The sequence below is a fragment of the Pararge aegeria genome, chromosome 27, assembly GCF_905163445.1.
Source record: "Pararge aegeria chromosome 27, ilParAegt1.1, whole genome shotgun sequence".
NCBI classification, from domain to species: Eukaryota; Metazoa; Arthropoda; class Insecta; order Lepidoptera; family Nymphalidae; genus Pararge; species Pararge aegeria.
The window spans coordinates 8,021,329-8,047,228 of record NC_053206.1 but is presented as its reverse complement, the minus strand read 5'-3'; the positions used below and the strand labels follow the sequence as shown (position 1 = coordinate 8,047,228).

The following is a 25,900-nucleotide window of genomic DNA, read 5'->3' as shown; positions in this document are numbered from 1 at the left end:
GTCGTCTACTAATAGGATTGAGAACAACGCACAAACGCGGCCTTTTCACGAACCCTGCGAACGTGCGCTGCGAAGCTCATACGCTTATCGAAGGTGACTCCTAGGTACTAGACAATGGCCGCGGCACCGTCTTGTACTAGTAGGAAAAAATCTCTTTAGCGCGATTTACATTTCACGCAAGTACAACTAACGCCATCTAGTGTTAGCGGGTCAGTATTGCGTTTTTTGTTGTAATGTTACAAACATAATTAAATTTGGAATACTAATAGACTCATTATCGGACAACCAAGTTTCACTCAACATTACAATTTGAGGTTTTCGTACAATTTATTAAATTAAATCTCCGGAATGAGTCCGAAGACTATGACAATTGAAAGTGTACACTGTCAAACCTTATAGCTAGCTTCAGGGTGGTGATTTTTACTCAACGAGACAAAATCAAATCCTTTTATTTGCATAAAACTTTGTAGGTATACATGTTTAGTCATAATATATGACATGCAAATCTTAATTTAAACAAATTCATTTATTTAATAAATAATAAAACATTAAAATAAATAAAATCACAATAATCGGCTGAATATAATAAAATTTCATTAATTTTACTGTATGGAATAATAAACATGGAATGTCAATTAAAAAATAACTAAACTAATAATTATATTTTACTAGCTGTTGCCCGCTACTTCGTCTGCGTTTGATTTTGTTTTTAAAGTATTCAGTATCGCTAAGCTTTAAATGAGTATGGTAGTATATATATATATAACATGTGACTGCCAATTAATTATAGACAAATAATTTGCAATAAAATAAAATTGCGACTATAATTAAAGATCTAAGCTGTCCTATCTCTTAAGTTGGACCAGACTGCTCACGGTGTGCCAATTTAATTTAAAATCGGTTAAGTAGTTTAGGAGTCCATCGCGGACAAACATCGTGACAGGAGATTTATATATATTAAGATTATCCAAGAACTCCCTTACCGAGTAATAGCATTTATCAACCAACCAGTCACGTAATTTTGCCTTGAATTTCAAAAATGGCAAATCTTTAATAGCTATAGACAAAAGAAGTATAACTTCAAAAAATCAATGTGTCATCTCTTGTTATAAAGTGTATCATTGTAACATGGACCTTTGAAGGTGTAGATCGAAACTGCAACGTTTCTTACTAGATGACGCTACGGTCGCTATAAGACTGATGTGAATGGCATATACTAATTTTCGGCAGCGACGGTAGGAGAGCCGTAGCTTAATTGGTGAAAGCGCTCAGGCCGCGATTGCCCGAGAGTCGAGTCGTCTTGGAGGAATTATCAATTTATAAAATTGATAATTCCTCCAAGTGTAGGTAAAAACACTAATAAAAATTATAAAAACTGCTAGTAATGTTCAAATATTTTTACCTTTGGGTGCGTCTGGATTCTTCCTTACATTCTCCTGGTCGTTTTTATGTCTGGTCTTCTTGTTCTGTTTATGCTGGCCGCCATCCGAGGGGTCAAAGAGGCTGAAGAAAGAGTCCATGTTAATCTGCAAAGAGGTTCAATAGCTTTAAAGGCTGGCTGGAGTGACCCAGCTTGGAGCCGCAACAGTGGCACTGCGTACAACGGAAGGTTCATAGTCAAAGTCAAAAATATCTTTATTCAAGTAGGCCCATAGGTAGTACTTTTGATGCGTACATTACATGAGAATTACACGGTAGTGAGATGATGGCGATAACTATATTCGTAAACTTAAAACTAAAGCTACGTGGGTTCTAAACAAGACCAGGACGGTCTAAGAAGCCCACAACAAACTTAGCCGGGTGTTTTTTTTTATCACCATCTCACATTGTCATTTAAAATTATTATAAGAGCAACCTGGTTAGAGCAATAATTGACAACCATTTTTTATCGATTACGTAGTCTTTTATACTATAATAGAACTTTTTTATAAGCTTACGTTTAATACAAACTTTAAACTTCTTAAGAGACATCTCCAAGATGTCAATGGGTAGAGGAATAACAAAAAGAACATCCGGCTAAGTTTGTAGAAGAAGCCCATAACAAACTCAGCCGGGGGTTTTTTTTTGTTACCACCATCTCAAATTGTCATTTAAAATCATTAGAAGAGCAACCTGGTTAGAGCAATCATTCACACTCGAGCTTTTTTTATCGATTACGTAGTCCTTTATACTATTTCCGGTTCCGGCCGACCAACTACGGAGACAAGCGCAGGAGACATAAGAAGAAAAAGCGTTTAAGGCGCTTTCGGAGTTCAGATTTGAGGGTTGTGCGCGCTCTTGGCCCCTCGCGTCTTACAACTAACTCGCCTTGAATATTAAACGAGTTCGCAATAAACCCAAAGAAAAATACGAAAAAACCGCGTCCGCCATGCACGAAGCCGCCCGCCTTTTTTTCCAGCCAAACTAAGTGATATAATAAATAATAATAAATAAATAAATACACTACGAAGAAGACATAGTACATAGTACAAAGTAAGCGTAGCTTGTGTTATGGGTAATAAGATGACTGCTGAATATTTCTATAAATAATATACATAAAAGTAAATTTGATTATCGTCGCCGTCGCGGCGCGGCGACAGGCCACTGTAGCGCTTGCTCACTGCGCGGTTTTATTTCATGCCATAAGCACCGTGTATTTTGCCAGTGTCTACTGAACGGATTAATTAAAAGTTAACACATAAGGCTCCTTATAAACTTTGATTAGTGATTAAGCGAGTTCCCACATTTTCTGCGAGATATCCAGATGGGGGCAGCTGATTGCACGCTCTTACTTTCAATGAGTATACAAACAAATAAAATAAATAAATAAACTACGACAACACACACATCGCCATCTAGCCCCAAAGTAAGCGTAGCTTTTGTTGTGGGTGCTAAGATGACTGTGAATATTTTTTTTATGAATTATATAAATACATATAGATAATCTTATCGTAAAGAGCTGGTTTGAACCGTAAATAGTAGATTATAGGGTACGAACCCTCTTTTGGGGTAATTTATTATATTTTATTTGTATTTTTTATTTTATTGTTTTCATTTCTTAATTTTTACATCTTCTAAAATACTGTGCTCCTTTTCAAAAAATCATATCACAGATAGACACTTCAATTTGCACAGAAATAGATATAGTATATTTTTGGCACCCGTAAACTATTTATAATGAAAAAACTCTTATAAATAAATGTCTGTGCAAATGCCAAAAATGTATGTATGAAATTGGTGCCAAATATTCGCTTTAGTACAAAATAAATGTTTATTTTGAATGTCACATTGAAGACTTATCAATTCGTATTATAATTATTAGCAATAAAGGCGGTAACTACGTAAAAAGTAGACTACAAGATTTGCTCGCTCAATCGAGGAGTCGTTCCCAGCATTAAACTCTGCGTCGTCACAATAAAATGGATTCAATGTCAATCGTGTTAGAGTCGCAAATGCCATCATCAAATCAACCGATTGAAGTCCACTGCTGGGCATAGGTCTTTTGTAGGGTTCCAAACTCCACGATTCTGGGCCGCTTGTATCCAGCGGCTCCCCGCGACTCGTTTGATGTCGTCTGTCCACCTGATTGGGGGTCGACCAAATCTTCGTTTGCCGGTGTGGGGTTGCCATTCCAACACCTCAGAAACCCCAACGTCCATCGGTTCTCCGAGCTGTGTGCCCCGCACATTGCCACTTCGGCTTCGCGACTCGCTGAGCTATGTCGGTAACTCTGGTTCTTCTATGGATCTCTTCATTTCTGATTTGATCACGTAGAGATACTCCTAACATAGCTCTTTCCATCGCTCGCTGAGTTACTCTGAGCCTTCTTATGAGGCACATAGTTATGACGTACTTCCGATTTTTTTTACAGACGTCGGAAAAACCACATTAAAGATTTGTAGGCATTTGAGGGTTGTTTTTTTAATAGTTTTAAATGACAATGTGAGATGGTTATAACAAAAAGAAAATCAGCCTAAGTTTGATGTGGGTGTGTTATTAGACCAAAACAAGCCCGCGCTTGGCAACCTTTTAAGTTTGCGAATGTAGTTATCGCCATCATCTCACTACCAAGTTGTGTAAGGTTACTTGAATTTTCGTCAAAGTAAAATGCCATTCTAAGCTAGTTTATCTATACGAATTGATATGTAGGATCGGGCGGTTTTTGTATTGATCCGTCCGACATCGTGTGGGCAATTGCACGATACCTGATAATTATCAGGTATCGTGCAATAAGAACACCTTTAGATTTCACTCGCTTTATTCGAACACTGAATTTAACTAATATAAACTCGTAATAGCAAACTTTTAAAATAATAACCACTAATAGAAACGTAGGACGGTTCCGTGACGACGTCTTTCTGCCTTGCGTCCCAACTAATTAATAATCCCAATCAAGTCAGTAGACCCCGTCGCGACTCTGTCGAAGCGCGCCAAAACTGTTGATGCATGCTAGCCGCTAGCTGGCGCGTTTGCGTTTCATTTCCGGCTGCGACATGCATATCAATAAAATTCTAGATATTATAAAAGACCTTAGTCATCAATCGTTTCAAAGTTCGATAAAAACATACACTATATGTACCTCGCTAAAAATAATCGGTATCCCACGCGATATCACATTTGATAGCGACGCGCAATTTTAATCGCAGGTAAACGACCTCCGTGTTATTGTATTCACGTATACAATACTAGATTACCATCCAGGCACAGAATTATAAACATACAGAATACACACCACCAATACTGAAATATCAAAAATCACTCCACTTTAGTATTGTTTCTCGAAAAGGCCGCCATCTTGAAGTTTTTGGATATTTAGCAAATTGCTTTCAAAATCGATTTCTGGGCGTCCGCTTGGATACCAATACACTTTTATCAGAATTTAAAAAGTATTTTAATCAGTAATTATTTTACCTTCTAATGTTTTAGAACTTTTACCATAAAATGAAGAAAATAGGAAAAGTTTCACACTGCTCTACTCACGTGTGTGTGTAAGACGCACACGCCTCACTTCACACTAAATCACATAAAACAGACTAATTTAAAAAAAGAACAAAAAAACTTAGCAATCAATCAGTATTAAAAACAAAAATAAAAAGTAATTAAAAGAATTATATAGATGGTAAGCCTATAAAAAGAGCAATGTTGTGCAGGGCATTGACGCATCCTGCAATGTGCAGGTATAAATAAATAAATATACTACGACAATACACACATCGCCATTTATCCCCAAACTAAGCGTAGCTTGTGTTATGTGTACTAAGATGACTGATGAATATTTTTATGAATAACATACATAAATATTCAAAATATACCTATAATATAAACACACCCAGGCACTGGAAAACATTCATGCTCCTCACACAGACATTTTCCAGTAATGGGAATCAAACCCACAGCCTTGGGCTCAGAAAGCTTGCTGCAAACTGCGCCAATCGGTCGTCTAACATGTATCCATGAACCTGAGATGTTAAGCATTGTATGCCTATAATTACACTAACAACCATGTCCTTCAGCCGGAACACAGTACTGATAAGTAAGTAAGTTCAAAGTTTATATAAACCATAAGCTTACAGAAAAATCCTATTATAATATTAAGGATTACTTAAACGATAAAAAAGTTTGGGTGTGAATTGCTCCTGCTTCATAGCTTAAAATAAATTAACTGGGTGATGGTGATAACAAAAAAAAATATTTACCCGGCTAAGTTTATTGTAGGCTCTTCTTAGACCAGGGCGCGTTTGGAACCCTCGTAGCTTTAGATTTAAGTTTGCGAACGAAGTTATCACCATCCCGTTACAATTATGTAAACAAATATATATGAACGCTTCATAAGTGACTGTGATAGGCCTACATGAATAAAGAAATTTTGAATTTGATACACACACACAGTATTCAAAGTCATTTATTTCAAGTTTCAATAAATGTGTTTTAACACATTCTTTAAACTTATGCATTGGTAGGTCCAAAATTAGAAATCATATTAAAAAAGCGTATACTCAATCCCACAAATGACTTCTGCACCTTTTGCGGACGATATGCAGATGTCACTAATTTATGACCATTTCTTGTAAGTAGACTGTTTATATCCACTTTTAGTGAGTAGTAATACAATGAGCCTGCTTTTAGGGAATAAACTCTTGGATGAGCTCTGTCACAAGCTCTGCTACTACAGTTCTACTGGACTTTTTAATTGCTCTTATCAAGTTAGGATAGAACGGCCAAAGATTTCTTGTGATTTTTTTTGTATTCCACTACAAGTTAGTCCTTGACTGCAATCTCACCTGATGGTAAGTGATGATGCAGTCTAAGATGGTAGTGGGCTAAGTAGTTAGGGAAAGTGAAAGGGAGTATGGTAGTGATACCCCCAATCGGTTTCCATGCAACATCACAGCTAAACACTAAATGGCTTAGTGACAAGTCTTTGTTAGTAGGGTGGTCACAGCCAGTCTCCCACCAGACAACAATAAATAAAAATAATAAGTTGATAAAATTCCCCGTGATTTGAAAAGATTTTCTGTGATTTCAAAAATAAATGCTACCTGCATCAGTTTCTATAAATAATATTCCATTTTATATTATAGTATTAAACTGTAAGGAATCCTTTATTTTATCAGGATGATGTGTTTACTTATGGCCATGTAAACAATTTCTATACAAAATTTCACAGACATAGGTACCACAAATACACTTAACCAATCTATGCCCATCTCCAAGATAAACCTGTACCAAATTACAACAAGATTGGACCAATGTCATAGGTAATAAACAACCAAACAGACATACTTTCGCAATTATAATATAAAGGATTTTGGCAAAGGAGATGTAGGGTCTCCTTGGATCCAACCTATAGTGCTGGCACTAAAAGTGCATTTTAAGTTTTTCGAAAAATAATTCAAAAATAGAATACATACCAAAATCCAGTTCAGGAATCCTCGGCGAAAAACTCTTAAACAGCTGTTTCACTTCACCTAGGTTCAAGGTCACGCACCGTGGTAACGGTCCGCAACGAATGTAGGAAACAAAGCTGATACACAAACACTCTTTGAGCCTTTGCCAGATTATTTTTGTGACGTAATACCAACAATAATATTATCAACTCAAGCTGAACAAACAATTTGTACTACAGTACTATTTGTGCACTAGTCAGTATACGAGTTTGTCTGTTACATGTTGCACTAATGACTGAGTATGAGTAATACGGTTTTATTGAACTACAAAACACCGAAAGTATTGTGTATTATTATGAAATATCTTTAGTATCTATCTTTGAAATCCCCACTTTGGGTGATGAAATATTTTGACATTTCACTTCGAAGAAATTTTGTTTGTTAAGGTAACAGTGTTGCCAGACAAAAAATAATTAACTGTTTTTCGCCCTATGAGCATAATTAATCTTCTCAATAAGCTAATATAATATAATTATAGTAAATTTTTTTATTAATTCAATTGTTTAAAGTATTTTTAATATGTATGTAAAAATACGGGTTCCCACTCCTATATGAAAGTTCTTTACATCATTTGTACATCGTCGAAGCTGCTATCCAGGTTTTCATATTTACGCCTCTTGGGCTGCTCGGCACTGGTAGCCACACACACCATTGGCAAGGTGGCCTGGATGTGTGATGCAGCTAGGGTATCGACACAAGTTGCATCCCACACAAGGTGACCTTCCCAGCCACCAAGGTAAGAGCGTCATAACATCAGGTCTATTGCCATATCTCCGCGCCAAACTATCGCCAAACCAATAGGTTTTAATACAGCTGGTACGTGATGAGCGGTAGCAAGAGATCGTCGGATCATGTCGTTGTTGGTGCTATGGCGACAGAAGCGACCGGCGCTTCTTGAACATTATTATCTTATTATTTTTACATATTTTAGAAATAGCTTTAATCCATTGCAGAAATCTATCAGGTGTAATCATTTTTCAGGAATCAATATGAATAATATCTAAATAGTTCCTCCATAGTTCCTCGAATGTTCTGAATAGATCTCTAAGTTGTGAAAAAAGAATTGTGCTCCGTTTGACATTTTGAAATTTTTAAAATGTCCGATAATGTGTTGATGTTCTTATTTATGTACTAAAAAAAGTTAATAAATAATGGCTGCGAATAAATTTTAGAACGGAAAAATAAATTTTAATAACTCCTATTTACTAAAAAAATGATGGTAAAATAATTCGAATCGAATAGGCTCGAATTAAGCGTAAGTAGGAACGCAATTCATTTTAAATTTATGACAGAAAAATTGGCGGCAAATGGTAGTGTTATTTGGCTTGTATTGTAAAATTAAATTAAAATGTCGATTAAAGTAGAAAATAATCTGAAGGAAAGGAAAGACGATAAAATATTTGAACAAAAAGCGCATTACATACCTTGTCAGGTCGAAGAGGATGGTCCGGCGAATGTTAGCGAATATTTTGAACCTTACGTTGTTGATAATGGGAATGGAGGTAAGAAATACATCAATCTAATCAATGCCATATTGTGCCCACCTCACTTATGGGAGTTCGACGTTAGACCAATGACTGAGGAAGTTCAACGGGAGGGTTCAAATTCAAAATTCATTTATTTCAAGTAGGCCTAAGCACTTTTGAAACGTCAAGTGAATTAAAAAATATAAAAATTACAATTAATTACTTATATTGTAACTAATAGTGTTCTTTCCGAATTTAGGAAAAGAATCGAAAATATGCTAATTTAACTTAAAATGAAATGTTGTCGTGACCTACCTGCTTGGTTGCGTTGGTCCTGCGTTGTCCTGCGTCTGCAATCTACCTAGGGCTAATTAAAGATTCTAAACCAAAATTTCATGGTTAATCACATTTCTTAAATATAGTTCAACGGGTACATACCACGATAATATTTTGGATTTGTCGATATTTCGACCCAGTTGCATGGATCGTGGTCACGACGGGACTGCGTAGGTCCATGATCACGATCCATGCAACTGGGTCGAAAAATCGACAAAACCAAAAATACCATAGTGGTATCCATTGAACGATGCCTAGGGCTGTGATATGTTATTATAAATCTTAGCTGGTTATTATAATCTTGATGTTGTACAGATTCTTAATATGGGGCCAAAGCTGCTGATATTGAAACTATATTCCTATTGCAGAAAAGAGCTGTACGGTCAATATATAAACTTAAATCACGTGAATCCCTCCGTGAATTTTTTTAAAGAAATAGGTATTCTTACGGTAGCCTCACAATATATTTATAACAATATAGTATTTGTAAGAACATATTAGCAGGGGCGTGCACTTCATACATGCACGAAAGCACTGCATACCCTAAAATTTTCATAAAACTGGCAACGGAGGAGGATTCTGCCATTTTACTTTCTTGTGCTCCCTGGTCAAAATCCATGTGCACGCCACTGCTTATTAGTCTTTATAAACAAAAAGTGGATATAAACAGTCTACTTACAAGAAATGGTCATAAACTAGTGACATCTGCATATAGTCTGCGAAAGGTGCAGAAGTCATTTGTGGGATTGAGTATACGCTTTTATAATATGATTCCTAAGGTGATTTTGGACCTACCAATGCATAAGTTTAAAGAATCTGTTAAAACACATTTATTACAGCGAGGTTACTATAAAATTGATGAATTTCTCAATGACAAGGTCGCTTGAAAGCCTCCGGCTCAGCTTTCATCTCTCACAAGATAGAAAAGTGAATTTTAAAATGTAAAATGTAAATTGTTGATATTGGAATAGAGCAACTGCTGAGTTTCTTGCCGGCTTCTTCTCGGTAGAATCTGCCTTCCGAACCGGTGGTAGAGTCACTACAAACATACATACTTGACGTTTCAAAAGTGCTTATATTAGGCCTACTTAAAATAAATGAATTTTGAATTTAGAATTTTTGTGAATCTTGTTTGCTTAGACTCTGGTGACCCAAAACAAGTAAATAAACTAACTGTTCAAATAAAAACCATCACTTATAAAATTAACCATGATATTAGAATTATCAGCGACATTCCGGGGGCATCCAATGGATGGAGTAAAAATGTCTTTGCCAGACGGATACAGAGCTGTCATCGTTGAGGAGGGAAAGAGACCCTTGTCTGAGGATGCTGAGAGGAAATTTCAAGTAAGTAAATGACTGTCTGCTGAACCGGGAATGCCATAAAATCGACAAGGAGTTGATGAAACAAATTGCTTAAAAGCCGGCAACGCATCGGTGGCTCCTCTGGTGCTGCAGATGTTTATGGGCGGCGGTGATCTCTTACCATTTGACCCACTTGCTCGTTTGCCCGCTATTAATATATAACGAAAAAAAAAAAAATGACTATCCTGGCACAGTGGAGTGCTAGTGGTCTTATAAGTGAAAGATCATGGATTCAATCCCCGGCAAGTGAAATTTAGGAATTTATAATTTCCTGAATTACTAGTTATTACCCTACCGACAAAGACGTGCAGCTAAGCAATTTAGCGTTCCGGTACGATGTCGCGTAGAAACCGATTAGGGGTATACTATTAATTACGTCTTCTTCGTAGATCGTCTATTGTGACGCCGCTGTCTAGATTTCCCAGCTAGCGTTGGTCGCCTACAGAAAAAGCAGCACTTGAAGAAGTTTAGCATCATCTGGTTGCATTATGTGCTTGCCCAAAAGAGTGCTGCGTTTATGCATCAGCGCGGGGCAGGAACAGATCAAATGCAGCGGCGTCTTCGCAGCCTCCTTACAGAGTCTACACAGATCTCTGTCCTGCTGCTTTAGGCTGAACATGTGCCTGTTAAGCCCACAGTGCCCCGCAAGCGCTCGCACTAGGATGCATAGGTTTTTTCTGTTGAGTGCTAATGCCTCAGAAGCTTGCCTTTTGTTGAATGGTCTTATTAGCACTCCAGAATGGTTCATTCCTTTGTTTGACGGCCGATTGGCGCAGTTTGCAGCGACCCTGCTTTCTGAGTCCAAGGCCGTGGGTTCGATTCCCAATACTGGAAAATGTTTGTGTGATGAACATGAATGTTTTTCAGTGTCTGGGTGTTTATATGTATATTATAAGTATTTATGTATATTATTAATAAAAAATATTGATCAGTCATCTTAGTACCCATAACACAAGCTACGTTTAAATTGGGGCTAGTTGGCGATGTGTGTATTGTCGTAGTATATTTATTTATTTATTTATTCCTGGGAGTTGTCTCTAGCGACTGAGTGTCTGGTAGTTGCAATAGGTTTGTAGGGTGAGTTGAGGTGATCAAATACTAACTGTGTTTGTGTGTATATTGAAGTATCAAAAACCACTCCACTTTCGAGTTTCTCGTACAAACAAATAATTGTTTTACCTCTAATGTTCTAAACGTTTAACTTAAAATAGTTTGTGAGCTAGCAACATTTTGCGGCTGTATAGTGACACGTGCGCGGGGTGTTTTTACTGTTTTTGGACACAGCGCACTGCATACAATAATGACTGAATGAGGATTCTGTATGTTCTTAATTCTGTGAAACTACCATACGCCCTAACTGGTTAGGCTACTATCTTAGATTGCATTGTGTTTTATCGACTTGTGGGATTGCAGTCAGGGGCTAACTCGTAGTGGTATAAAAATAACACACCAGATTAGCCCTATAACATCATAGACTGTATCATCACTCACTTAAATAGCAGTTGGCGATTGAACTTGTAAAAGAAAAAAAAAAAAATTAAAAAAAAAATATTTGCATTGTCGGTCCGATTCTACAAAAGATGTATCTTCCGTTCTTGGGCTTGAATCCATACTTCATCATCGTCATCCCATTACACACTACTGCACCATCTCTCGGAGTGAGAAGGGTTCAGGCCGTTTAGATCAGTGTGCTAGTCACACTGGCCAATTGCGGATTGGTGGACTTCACACGCCGTTGAGAACATTATGGAGAACTCTCAGGTAGTGTTGCCCAAATGCAAGAACAAGACGAGACTTAGCCAGTCTTGGTCTTGGTCTTGCGCCAATACACCTGGTCTTGGTCTTGGTCTTGGTCTTGCGCTCCCAGTCTTGGTCTTGGTCTTGGTCTTGCAGCAAGAGTCTTGCAAGTCTTGCAATTACCTATTAGTCTATTACTATTTATTAAAGTTTACTTTAAATCTTAGAAAAACGTATTAGAATTGGAACATTGTGAGCTTGAATTAACATAGCCATAGTAAAGATCAAGCAGATTAATAAATAACTGAAGATTTGATAAGAAATTCGAAAAATCAACTGACCTATATGTCGTTTTCCATGGAAGTAACTGTTTCTTAATAAACATTTATGATTTATAAGCTTACATTTGCTAAAACATGTAAAAAAACAAATTAATTACAATAACTTGACTGTATTTTAAAGAACAATACTTATCTGTCTAGAAAGAGATTGAACCCTCAACTTATAAGAAATTTAATAAAAGAGTTTTACGATTTATCATTTATTTGAATAAAAAATAAAATACAACACAAATCAACAGCTTTATCATTAGGTTATGATACTTTATATCAATTCTTTTGACCAAGAATTAATACAAAGTAACCATCTGGCTGACTCATCACTTAACCTATTTCTATGTTTTCTAATTACTAATGATGCTTTAGAAAATAACCTCTCAGCAGGTACTGAAGTTGCAGGTATTGAGAGAAAATCACGGGCCATTTTCGATAAAATCGGATACTCTGTCTCATGCGTCCTCCACCAATCTAAAATCACCAATCTGAAACTTATTTATTCTTTGGAACACCTGTAGGTACTCTTAAAATTCGAAATTATTTTGCATGAATAGTGTCAAATGTTATGATTTCGGCGCGGCGGCAACGATTGTTTTAGATTTCAAAAGAAGCCGCCGGCGCGTGTATCATAACCATGTACTTCCGAAAAGCGGCAAATTTCTTTAAGAAGTAAGTACAAAACCTTTGATGCCGCATTATCAAAGTGCCGATGGTTAAAACATAACTATGCATGCACTCAGTTTGATTTTAATAGATATTTTTTTATTCGCTATGTTTATGGTATTAGTCGTAATGCGCATAGGTCCAGTTTTTCATATTCTTTGATATAGTTTTTTGCGTCTCATAGAATTCCTAAGCGTACCTACCTACCTATACACCGAACTGTTACACCTAACTACTCCGTGAAATAGCGCTAAGTCCTAGCTGCAAGACGCAAGAGTCTTGCAGGCTATGTCTTGTTCTTGCTCAAGTCTTGCACGGTCAGTCTTGGTCTTGGTCTTGCTAAAAATACGCGGTCTTGTTCTTGGTCTTGGTCTTGCAAAAACGCAAGAACAAGACCAAGACTGCAAGACCAAGACTGAATTTGGGCAACACTACTCTCAGGCATTGACGGCCGATTGGCGCAGTGAGCAGCGACCCTGCTTTCTGAGTCCAAGGCCGTGGGCTCGATTCCCACTACTGGACAATATTTGTATGTTTTCAGTGTCTGGGTGTTTATCTATATATTATAAGTATTTATGTATGTTATTCATAAAAAATATTCATCAGTTATCTTAGTACCCATAACACAAGCTACGCTTACTTTGGGGCTAGATGGCGATGGGTGTATTGTCGTAGTATATTTATTTATTTATGTTTCCTAACGATGTTTCTCTTCACCGTTAAAGGAATTGATATTTAAATTAAAAACAAACATAGCTCCGAAAAGTCAGTGGTGCGTGCGAGGATTGAACTATGTCTCCACAAAACGAAATCCGAAGACTTACCCGCTGGGCTATCACCGGTTATAGTGTCCATACTTAGTTGCCCAGAATCAAATAGAAGAACAGAAAAAAGACCTATGTCAAGTAGTAAAATAGATGATTTACATTGCAGGTCAGTGGGGGGTTCAAGGAAATAATTTACTGGAATTGGGATAAAAAGCCCTCGAGGAATGACAATCTAGCTAAATCATTGGTTTGGATGGATATTGCTGAAGCAGTAAGTTCTTTGAAGCTGTTTCAATATACCCGGCTAAGTTTGTTGTGGGCTCTTAGACCAGGGCGCGTTTGGAACCCTAGTAGCTTTAGTTTTAAGTTGGCGAACGAAGTTGTTACCATCCCCTTACAATTATGTAAACATATATGTATGAACGCTTCATAAGTGCCCGCGATAGGCCTACATGAATAAAGAAATTTTGAATTTGAATTTACAACATCTGAATTAAAACCGCACTAAAACTTCACAGCCTTTAGAGGTACATTGTGTACTGTTTTTGAGACTTATGTGTGAAAGCGAAAACCTAATCGTTTTTGAGTAAACCGCTGCCATAGTTTTTACTGAAAGAAATCAGTAACAGCCCTAACATCACATGCAAAATTAAAATCAAGTGACTCCTGTTACTTTACTTTATTAGGTTCGCGTCGCGTAGCGTAGGTACTATGCGCGTGTCGGTCCTTTATCTTCAATAGGGTTGTCATAAGTAAACACATAGTGTTTTGAATTCGAAATAAAAAATCTTTTGATTTAATGTTATTACCTTACTTATGAAATATACTTGAATTATTGAAAAATTATTTCGTTATTCTGTTACACGTTGTATATCCACTTTCAAACTTTTTTTCGGCTTCGCACGCTCTGGTTGCCTTTAAAAGATCACATTTGTGTGTGATAAGGCCGCCTTTGCACCCTAGCGCTAAGTACTATTAATGTTTTTCATATTGTGTTTTGTTGCAATAAAGTTTTTCTATTATCTTCTACGCATTTGATTCGCTATATAGCAATAAGGCTGCCAAATTGTAACTTCTACCTTAACACTAGATCTATTATATATTTTGTGAATTTTCTTTTCACCACACACAGAATTTAAAATTATATTCCATCCACAAAAATAATACTCTTTTAGGCTTTGCGAATGTATGAAGTGCAGGCCACTGATAGTATAGATACTATCAGTGGCGTGCACTTCATACATTCGCAAAAGCACTGCCTGCCCTAATATTGATATGTAACTAGTATAGGAGGAGAATTTTGCCTTTTTATGCAATTCTCCTACTGAATGCTTAGCCTAGTAAGAAACCCAGTGCACGCCACTGTAATCTTTACTAATATTAAGAATCTTTGGTTTTTTTGACCAAACGCACTTATCTCAGGAACTACCGGTTCAAATCCGAAGAACCTTTTCTCTTTATTGCTACAAGATCTGTAAGCAATAAAGAGATAACAAAGATAGCTCTAAAAATAAAGGAAAGGTGAGAAATAATACAAATAAACAACTGTTCAAACTTTTTATTTTCAGATTCACGGTGACTAATATAATGGAAGATAAAGATAACTTTACAATACACAATAAACAAAATTAATGTGATATTGGTGTGACAGAGTTAAAGTACTGTTCTTACAATAAATAAAATAAGCTCTTTTCTAAAGAAAATAAGTAAATTAATAAACTATATTACAACAGTAGTGACGTTTTATATCTCCTTCATTCTATTAATACATTTTTATTATTAACTTTATTTAGGGTGGAGTCCACCACGCTGACCAAGTATACCTTGGTACATGTTGTATGCCTTCGAGGAGAAAAATATGAGACTTCTCATTTATAATAACGTTCTCATGTTATCTCACAATGTTTTCCTTCACCATCCAAGCAAATGATTTCTAATTGTTGGAAATTCACATAAAGTTATAGATGCGAGCAGGGAATCAAACTCAGTGTTCCGGTAAGGTGAAGACTTACCCATACTATAACTGCTCAATCAAAACAAATTTATGCTTAAAGATAATACAGTGCAACCTCGATATAACAAATCGGAGGAGAACAAGATAATATTCGTAATATCAAGTAATTCGTTGATCTGAGGTTTGTTATGTTGAGGTTAGATTGGTCTAAAATTCTTTATAAAGAGGTAAAAGAACTTTTACGTTTCTGAGCCATTTTAACTTAAATCTTTAACTATAGTGACGAGCAGAGGTGTTAACTTTACTTTCCATCAAAACAACAATGATTATTGTACAAACAAAAGCGTGTCGAAACATGTCGAGACATGAACCACATTATAAGAGTAAGAGTAATATTATTGGTGGAAACTTTATATAAAGGTTTTGGGTTGGCAAAATTCGTTAATTAGAGGTATGTATACTTTTTCTTGATAGTTGAAAATTCGTTATAAAGAGGTTGTACGCAAAGAATGTTCGCAATGTAAAGGTATATTTTATCATATCATAAAGTCGTTATATTGAGGTATGTTATATTAAGGTTGCACTGTATTATGCGTTATATCTCTTAGTATCTAGTCGTAAACAAACATACAGCCAGGTTGCTTAGTACCAGATTTTCCATTTTTCTACTCATTCGAACATGTGAAAGTTAACTATGATTTGTATGGAATCGAAACAGCGCCATCTGGTTATAGCACAAGATTAGTTGGCGAAATCGAGGGGTCGTTTTCGAGAATCGAAATACTTGAACATCAATTAAAATGGATCTTATTCGTATTATGAAAATTCAGCTTAATTTGCTTTTTTCCGCGAAAAGCAGGAGAATCTGTATGGTGTAATTCACATCCGGCATTGAGGGTCTGCAGATTAATTAAAAATTAAGCTTAATTTTCATCTTCTACCAGCATTCGTATTGTTTTAATGCTAATATATAATATACTAGCTGTTGCCCGCGACTTCGTCTGAGTTTGATTTTGTTTTTTGATGTGGCATTAAATTTAGTTGTAGATCTAAAAAAATTTAGAGGAATTCAGTATCGCTAAGCCTTAAATGAGGGGTTTGCTGCTGTCCGCTGAGGAGTTCTGTCCTCTATCTCCAACCACAGTTTTGGCAAAATTAAACACATATTATAACCTTTATAGTACAAAAATTATTATTTAAATCGGTTATAATTTGTCGGAGTTATGGTGTAAAATCGTCAAAAACTCATCCCCTCGCCCAAAGGAACCGAGCTTAATGTCGGGATAAAAAGTATCCTATATTACTTCTAACACTTCCAAGAATATGTGTACAAAGTTTCATGAGGATCTGTTAAGTAGTTTTTGCGTGAAAGCGTAACAAACAAACTTACATTGCCATTTATAATATTAGTAGGGATTTATATGCATTTTAAATTTATAAAATTAACATATGCATTAGGTTACGCGATTTTCTACTCGATTTCTTTGGAGCTATTATATGGGCCACCCTGTATAATGACTTCAAGTCAAGTCTGACATTCAAGTCGCCAATAAATATGTAAAAATCCTCGCATTCATTTAGCTGAAGTCACCATAATCGTCGACTGAATTATGCCTCTATCAAATAATTCTGGCGAGTCAGAATTATCTTCCATCCTTGACTCGAATGCGTCAACTCGAGCGAGCTCATGATTCCATTCGGGCTTAAATGCATAAACAATTTTCAATTCTAAATCTGCCTACGTAAAAAATTCGAGTATTGTGATAATTTGCCTTAGAAACAACTTCGCTATATATTGACTATTTCATTATTTTTCTTTCTTAGCAATTCTTTAATTTGTTTCCTCTTTATGTACTCCATCTTAGTGATTAAAATAGTTCTTTTATATTTATTATTTAAATTTCTAACTTTTATATTAACTACCTTCTTTTTTCTGACAGAATCAGTTTTTTTTGGTATTAAGCCCGAATTCGAAGCCAATTTTATTGGATCCAAATCAGTTCTATCATTGGAACGGACAGATTCTTTAGACGTATTCAAATCAGGGTTATAAAAATGATTTCCAAATTCCGTACGGTTTTCCAAATCGGGGAAATCGTTAACATTCTCCCGGCTCATCTTGTTGAATATTTTTAGGAACTGCCAAAATTCTATATCGCCGCCTTTTATATTCTTCTCGTAAAAATCCATCAGTTTTGGGTCGCATTTATGGTTGTGTATTATTGGTTTCGGTTTCTCATATCTATTTTTGTTGTTTGCGTTTGCGTTTTTAATTTTTTCTTTAGCATCCTGTAATTCTTTTAATTCCTCCGCGCTAAGTTTATGTTTCCACACTTTTTTCTTGAACGGTTTAGCGTTAGGATCGTGCCTTCGGATATGTAATTTCAATGCACTGAAAGTCTGACATATTTTCTCACATTTCTGACAAGGGAAAAGCATTTTCTGACCATTCTTCTTCGCAATGCGACTTAACTTTTGCATTTTAACGCAATAGTCACCGTTTTCAAGTTCTTTTTCAGTATTTACATCACCTTTGAGTAGCTCTTTTTCAACTTTATCCGGCAACACGTAGTTCCCTTTTTTTGTATTAATTAGTACCTTCTCAACAATCCATTCGCCATCTTTTTTAACCAACTTCGTCTTTTTGATATCTTTGTCATTCTTTTCGCGTCTTGCCCTATCAATTTTGAGAAAGGCTTGTCTATTTAGATTTTTTATGCTCGGTATGACTTCCACTTCGTTGAATTTATTATTCTCAACATTAAAATAGAACCTCGACCTGTTGTTATTATTCTTCCTATCTTTAAGAGTACCGTACAAGTAGTTCAAATTAATTTTGTGCATAAGACGAACATGTCTGACTAAGTCCGAATTGGTTACGAATTCACATAAAGGACATTTCTTGAGCATTTTTATATTGCACACGTCAAAGTGTTCCTTGCAATGGTCTAGAAGCTTCTGTTTCGTGTCATACAACTGCAAAATACAATGAAATAAACTTTAATGAGTTCAGTATTTAGAAAAAAATTTTTAGCGGCGTTTGGAAAAAATTATGGGAGTGAAATTATACGATGTAACGAAATGCGCGAGATGAAGGTAGTTGCGAAACCGAGTGAGAGGGGAATACATCGTCTGCAAGCACTCAGTAAACAAAAAAACCGACTCCCTGAAGTTAGCTATAACGTTTGACAGCGTACACTTTCAATTGTCAAAGTCTGCGGGCTCATTCCGGTGATTTAATTGATTCAATTGTACAAAAATCTTAAATTTTAATGTTCAGTGAAACTTGGTTGTCCTATAATGAGATAACTAGATAATGAATTATAAATTATAATGAAACATTTAATGTATTAAATTCCTTTTTTCTATTGTTAGTGTCGTTTTCTCTACAAACGCGTAGTAGAATAAGGCGTAAGATAAAATTTTTGAAAAGATTTTTGTCTTGTCACGACAAAGAAGTATAACTTCTAACGCGTGTGTACGTACAGTAACGTTTTTTTTAGTCTTTTCAATCTTCTAGTTTCCAAAATATAAATGGAGGATTAGAGTTCAATGATTATAAGTACTTTGTGAAACTAGTAGTAGACGAACTTATGTCGGTTTTATAGATACCTTTAAGTTTATTAAAATTTACCTTAAAACAAACGTAGCATTGATGTGAATTGAGTTTGAATTTTTGCGACTTGATCTTTTCTTCATCAGTTTCATCATCGGGCACAAATTCTTCATCACCATCAGAGTTCATATCAGTATTGACTGAATTCTTGACACATCGTCTTTTTTTTCTAACACCCCTTTCTTCTAAATGATTTTCTATATTTATTTCATCAACCTCGGAGTTTGATTGCACGTTTTCTACAGTTTCACCATTTTCTCTAGATGCCATTTCATTATTTGTTTCCTTAGATTTAGGATTGGCATTTCTATCATCCTCTGGCATTTTAAAGTTTGTTTTTGATTTTCTTTTACCCTTCGCTAATTCTAATTTATCTAAATTATTATTTTGGATTTGCGTATCTTCATCGTTTGTTAGACGTAATTGATAATTTGTAAGATTCTCATAATGGTCAGAAACACTAGCAAGCTTATTCCTTTTACTATTATTTATTAAATCATCATCTTCTTCATTATCTGAATATCTATAGCTTATCTTTTTAACCTTTCTAACACATTGTCTTTTTCTAAGTTTGACTGATTCTGCTAAACTATTGGTGTAATCCATTTCATCGTTTTCACTAGCATTTGACTGTATCGCTGTTTCTATGTCGTTTTCTATATCAACTTGTCCTAAATCTTTATTATTATTTATACTATCTGTATGATTTTTGGTTGATGCAACTGCATCATTTTTAACATTCTGTTTCTCTTGTTTATAGTTTATTTTAATTATTTTACCATTTATACTTCTATTATTTTCTAATGTAATTTCATCATTCATTTCTTTGCATTCACCAAGTTTTATATTATCACTAGCTATTTCATATTTTTCACACGTCTTTTCTTCATTAACAGATGATAATTGTAGATTTGTTTCAACATCATCACTTGTTATTTCTTTATCATTGTTGTGATTGCTTGTTTCTCTATTTATTTCGTTTATAGCCTGGTTTTCATAATTACTATCATCCTCATCCGGTTTCTCAGTTTTTGGTATATTAATTTCTGAGTTTTCTTGATCAATAACTAATCCGTTATTCACATCGTTGTTTGTAAGTGAATTATTAGTATCATTTGTGGTAACACTTTCCTTTAAACTATTTATTCTTGATTTATATTCGCTAATGGGTACGTCGGACTCTGTTTCGCTGAATACTGTTATTTCTATTTTCTCTGTAACAAAAAAGATTAGGATTTTTAACAGAGTTCAAAAAGTAGGAGGTCCTCAATTCGTCGGAATCTTTTTTTCTTTTTTTAAATGTATATTACACGATTACTCGAAGACGCCTGAACCGATTTGAAAATTTGTTTTTTTGTTTTAAAGGGCTTACTTTCCAGGTAGTCCCGTTTAAATTTTACCTAAATTGGTCCATCTTTTATTAAAAAATCAAACAATAATGTAACCCAAAGTAGTAGTTTAGTTCCTGGGCGTATGTTAATGTCGGTTTTTTTTTTAAATAATAAAATTACGTCTTTAGTAAGACTGGTGTGATCACAAGTTATAATTCTCAAACTACCTACGTCCTTCGGTGTTAACCACGGTGATCCAGAGAGGCAGTTAAAATCAATTCCAAAACTTCAAAGTTAAAATTTAAAATATCTCTATTCAAGTTGGCCCATAGGTGGCATATTGATGCGAACATTACATGAGAATTACAAGGTAGTGAGATGTTGGCGGTAACCATATTCCTAAACTTAAAACTAAAGCTACGAGGGTTCCTAACGCGTCCTGGTCTAAGAAGGAGCCCACAATAAACTTAGCCGGGTGTTCTTTTTTGTGATCACCATCTCACATTTGTCATTTAAAATTATTAGAAGAGCAACCTGGTTAGAGCAATCATTCACACCCAAGCTTTTTTATCGATTACGTAGTCCTCTATACTATAATAGGACTTTTCTATAACTTTACGTTTAATCTTACCACTTATAACATTATGCAAGTCGGATTTCTTGATCTCACCGTCAAAGTGTCTCTTTACGCGTTTCATCGGTTTCACTCCCCCGTTCTTTCTCCATCTCTTAAGCATCTCTTTTCTCACTCTCTCCGCTTCTTTGTGGCTCGTTACATCCACGTAAACGTCTGTCTCCTTTTGTCGTGCTTCTGAAAGTAAACAGAATCAGCGTGTTAGACTACGGCCTTAACCCTCGTCATTCATCATTTGACAGCCGGTTGGCGCAGTGGGCAGCGACCCTGCGTTCTGATACCAAGGCCGTGGGTTCGATTCCCACAACTGCACAATGTTTTTGTGATGTGCATGAATGTTTTTCAGTGTCTGGGTGTTTATCTGTATCTTATTAGTATTATATTTATAAAAATATTCATCAGCTATATATATAGTAGTATATTTATTTATTATTTATCTATTTTAGAAAAAGAACCAATTAGTTTGCCCATCCAAAGGGGCAATGCTTCCAGCATCTTAGGAACTGTGCCTCGCTGCGGTGGTTTCGAAGACGTTTTAGATTTTATTTAGTTTTAAATAGTTTATTTTAGGTTATATTTATAAAAAAAAAATTTACTTTTTGAAAAATAAACTTTTAAAATTTCATACTTATAAAATCTCTTCAGAAATTTGAGAATGCTTCAGATGTGTCATACATTATGAACATGGGACCTGTTTATTTGTCTACTTAATGATTCATTTGCACTTTCTGTATTGTAAAAATAATAAATAAAAAAAATAAAGAAAAATCCAATAAAGCAGTAAAACTTTTGAACTCTCTGCCGTGGGGAATCCGCTTTCTTTTGGGGCTAGATGGCGATGTGTGTATTGTCAAAGTATATTTTTTTTTTTATTCTGCTACAAGTTGGCCCCGGACTACAATCTAAGGTGGCAATACAGTCCAAGATGACAGCGGGCTAACATTTTTGGGTTCAATCTAACGGCCAAAGCTTCCTGACAAAAAGATGATGATAATTACCGTCGTTTGATGTAGAAGGCATTATTATATGCTCTATGAAGAAATCAGTGAATTTCTTAACAGCTGTACCGGCATTGGTTCTGTTTTCTGACATAGCTATGTTTGTATCCTCAGAGAGAACTGCCTCAGAGTATTCCGTAGACTCAGTTACGTCTTCATTTTCTGTGAACAGAATAATAGAATGTTTACCAATATTATTAATGTTAAAGTGGATTTGTTTGTAATCGGATACCAGGTTGTATAAGAGAAGCACCAAATAATAATTTATTCAGGATAAAACTGGAGACTTGGCTTGTCGAGAAGGCTTTCTACAGTTATAATGAATTCTTGGAAAGTAAAATATTGTGAAGATTGACTTTACTTATTTGTTATTATAGAATCTAGTACAGCGAGGTTATTGATGAATTCCTCAATGACAAGGTAGATTGGAACCAGCCAGCCTCGCTCTCATCTCCCGCAAGATAGCAAAATGATTGTAAATGTTGATGTTGGATAAGAGCAACTGCTGAGTTTCTTGCCGGCTCTTCTCGGTAGAATCTGCTTTCCGAACCGGTGGTAGAGTCACTACAAACATACATACTTGACGTTTCAAAAGTGCTTATAAAGTAGGCCTACTTGAAATAAATGAATTTGAATTTGAATTTAATATTACAATGAATTTATGAATTCATATACATTTGCATGAGATAATTTATTATTTATTAATTACTATGTCACTTATAATATTAATATTTATGAATAAATACCTATTGACTATTGACTATTTGTGTGTTTGTATATCCATGGCGCTCTAACTGAGCAATCAATCAAGTTAATTATAGCATAACAATAGTTGAAAGGACAGAAGACAGCTTGATATATCTATATATATAAAACGCAAAGGTGACAGACTGACTGAAAGGTGACTGACTGATCTATCAACGCACAACTCTAACCACTTGACGGATCGGGCTGAAATTTTACACACAGGTAGTTATTACAACGTAGGCGTTCGCTAAGAAACGATTTTTGAAAATTCCAAACCTTTGAGGGTTAAATTGGGGTGGAAAGCTTGTATGAAATCCTTCATTAACATTTTATTTTTCAAGTTACATCCATGAAACTTTGATTTTAGGTTTTCGATTAAAAATAAAGAAATACGTGTTTCACAAATTTTAAAAATTCCATCTCCAAAGGCATCAAAATAGGGGATGAAAATTCATATGAAAGTTTCTGATTTTTTAAGTAACTTCCGTTCATATTTTTCTATTAGCAGCAAGACCTTTTTTTAAACCTTTGTAGTTAAAATTTGCCCAATCAAAAATTTTACTTAACGTGAGCGAAGCCGCGGGCAAAAGCTAGTTTCAAAACTACCTATTCAAATCTTGGAGATGTCTCTTAAAAAGTGCAAAGTTTGTATTAAACGTAAGCTTATAGAAAAGTCCTATTACAGTATAAAGGACTACGTAATCGATGAAAAAGCTTGGGTGTGAATGACTGCTCTAACCAGGTTGCTCTTCTAATAATTTTAAATGACAATGTGAGATGGTGATAACAAAAAACGCGTTTGGAACACTCGTAGCTTTAACGAGGGTTCCAAACGCGTCCTGGTGTAAGAAGAACTACGTCAAGTATAAACATGCTTGGGCGTAAATTATTGCTCTAACCAAGTAGCTTCTTTAATAGTTTTAAATGACAATGTGAGATGGTGATAACAAAAAAAAACACCCGGCTAAGTTTGTTGTGGGCTTCTTCTTAGACCTTTTATAGTTTTAAGTTGACGAATTTATTTATCGCCATCATCTCACTCCTATGTCATATTTTACATGTAATGTACGCATCAAAAGTGCCATCTATGTGCCTATTTGAATAAAGAAATATTTGACTTTTGTACTTTTGTTTGTAAAGTATATTACTGTGGTAATTGTAACTGAAAAAGAAAAAAAATAGTCAAACAAACTTATTTTAGGTTACTTTAAACTCACCGCTCAACGGTTCAACTTTGATTTCGTGCATTATTTTCGTGTCCCTCAAGTCGTCGGTTACGCTGTCCGTAGGTTTTTTGGATTTCCTTAACCTGGAATTATCAGAATTTGAAAGAATTTTATTATTTAAAAAGTTACATTAAGTATACTTCACTTTTAACGGCGTTCGAGTTAAAACTTTTCAAAGTTATGTGCATTTTAAGTATTTAAAACATCGTGATGAAACCTGCATGCCTGAGAGATCTACATAATGTTCTCAAAGGCGTGTGGAGTCCACCAATCCGCACTGGGCCAGCGTGGTGGACTACGGCCTTAACCCTCATTCTGAGGAGACCAAAAATTGAAGGTAGACTAACAAACAGGGAAAAAGAATCTCAGCGGTCGCTTTTTTCGACATCAACGCGTGAAAGTGAACTACGATTTATATAGTAAAGAAGAAGCGCCCTCTAGTGGTAACACCGGGTAACTGTGTACTATCGCTAGATGGCGCTGTTTCGATCTTACAAATCGTAGTTAACTATCACGCGATCGAATGACTTTGGACGTTTGGTCAACTCTCAGAATGTGGGTTGAGGCCGTAGTCCACCACGCTGGCCCAGTGCGGATTGGTGGACTCCACATGCCTTTGAGAACATTATGAAGAAATCTCAGGCATGCAGGTTTCCTCATGATGTTTTCCTTCACCGTTCGTGGCATCGAAACACCGCCATCTAGTGGCAGGTCGGTTCCCACTATTCTAACTAGATGGCGCTCCCTTGATCCCATACAAATCGTGGTTAACTTCAACGCGTTCGAATAAGTAAACGTAGGTAGAATACCTGGCGTCACCACGCCGCTACTAATAACTTACCGATTTTATAAATTTAAAATGCATATAGAAAATTTTCGGAACCGACAGGATTTGAATTTGCGACTCTCTGGCAATCGCGAATTTTTATATGCATTTTAAATTTATAAAATTGATAATTCCTCCAAGTGTAGGTAAAAACACTAATAAAATTATAATAAAGCTACATGTCATCTCTTGTTTCAAACGTGTCTCATTGTAATATGGACCTTTGAAGGTGTAGATCGAAACTGCAACGTTTCCTACTAGATGACGCTACGGTCGCCATAAGACTGATGTGACATGCATATACGAATTTCGGCATCGACGGTAGGAGAGCCGTAGCTTAATTGGTGAAAGCGCTCAGGCCGCGATTGTCCCAGTAGCAGGTTCAAATCCTGTTGGTTCCGAATATTTTCAACAGCATTTTAAATTTATAGAAATTGATAATTCCTCCAAGTGAAGGTAAAAACGCGAATAAAAATAAATGAAATTATAATAACTTACCGATTTTTATTGAGTTTGTATTTGATGCAGTGAGTCTTCCAGTAATGCGCTTTCAGATACAGATGTTTTTTGTACGTCTTCTTGCATATTTTACACTTTCTGTCCTAGAATAAACAAAAACAATGAATGTCGGCCAACTTGCTTGAGTAAAATAGTTTTTTTTTCACTAGAAATTAATGTAATTTTTTTTTGGAAAGAATAAATAAATAAATAAATATACTACGACAATACACACATCGCCATCTAGCTCCAAAGTAAGCGTAGCTTGTGTTATGGGTACTAAGATGACTGATGAATATTTTTATGAATAATATACATAAATACTTATAATATACAGATAAACACCCAGACACTGAAAAACATTCATGTTCATCACACAAATATTGTCCAGTTGTGGGAATCGAACCCACGGCCACGGTCTCGAAGACCGCCAATACAACTCTAAATCAGGCCATAGATCCATTCAAAAGAGGGC

The 25,900-nt window shown here is 35.6% G+C and overlaps 3 protein-coding genes across 5 annotated transcripts in view; 1 reads left to right on the top strand and 2 right to left on the bottom strand.

The window, feature by feature from the left end:
* Window positions 1–7,299, bottom strand: part of LOC120635624 (GTP-binding protein 2) — a 32,116-nt gene extending 24,817 nt beyond the window's left edge. Inside the window, exons 1-2 of the mRNA XM_039906653.1 lie at window positions 6,891–7,299; window positions 1,403–1,526 (exon numbers count right to left, since the gene is read on the bottom strand). Coding sequence (XP_039762587.1) covers window positions 1,403–1,520 — 118 coding nt within the window. The 5' untranslated portion in view covers window positions 1,521–1,526; window positions 6,891–7,299. The remainder of the gene's footprint in view (window positions 1–1,402; window positions 1,527–6,890) is intronic.
* A 925-nt stretch (window positions 7,300–8,224) lies between these two features.
* Window positions 8,225–15,211, top strand: LOC120635625 (ribonuclease H2 subunit C). The gene is made up of 4 exons (XM_039906654.1): window positions 8,225–8,428; window positions 9,948–10,075; window positions 13,762–13,866; window positions 15,164–15,211. Exons 1-4 carry the CDS (start codon window positions 8,275–8,277, stop codon window positions 15,176–15,178), a joined length of 402 nt encoding a protein of 133 aa, XP_039762588.1. The 5' UTR covers window positions 8,225–8,274; the 3' UTR covers window positions 15,179–15,211.
* Window positions 15,212–17,291: 2,080 nt separating this feature from the next.
* The window catches only part of LOC120635753 (uncharacterized protein MAL13P1.304-like), a 32,661-nt gene continuing 24,052 nt past the window's right edge, over window positions 17,292–25,900 (bottom strand). For 2 of the 3 annotated variants that reach the window (XM_039906894.1, XM_039906896.1), the window contains 6 exons: window positions 25,426–25,529; window positions 24,093–24,184; window positions 22,129–22,290; window positions 21,128–21,307; window positions 19,184–20,379; window positions 17,292–18,525 (listed from right to left, as the gene is read on the bottom strand). In XM_039906894.1, the coding sequence (XP_039762828.1) occupies window positions 17,338–18,525; window positions 19,184–20,379; window positions 21,128–21,307; window positions 22,129–22,290; window positions 24,093–24,184; window positions 25,426–25,529 (2,922 nt within the window). In that variant the 3' untranslated portion in view covers window positions 17,292–17,337. The remainder of the gene's footprint in view (window positions 18,526–19,183; window positions 20,380–21,127; window positions 21,308–22,128; window positions 22,291–24,092; window positions 24,185–25,425; window positions 25,530–25,900) is intronic. The other variant, XM_039906895.1, reaches the window with a different exon arrangement.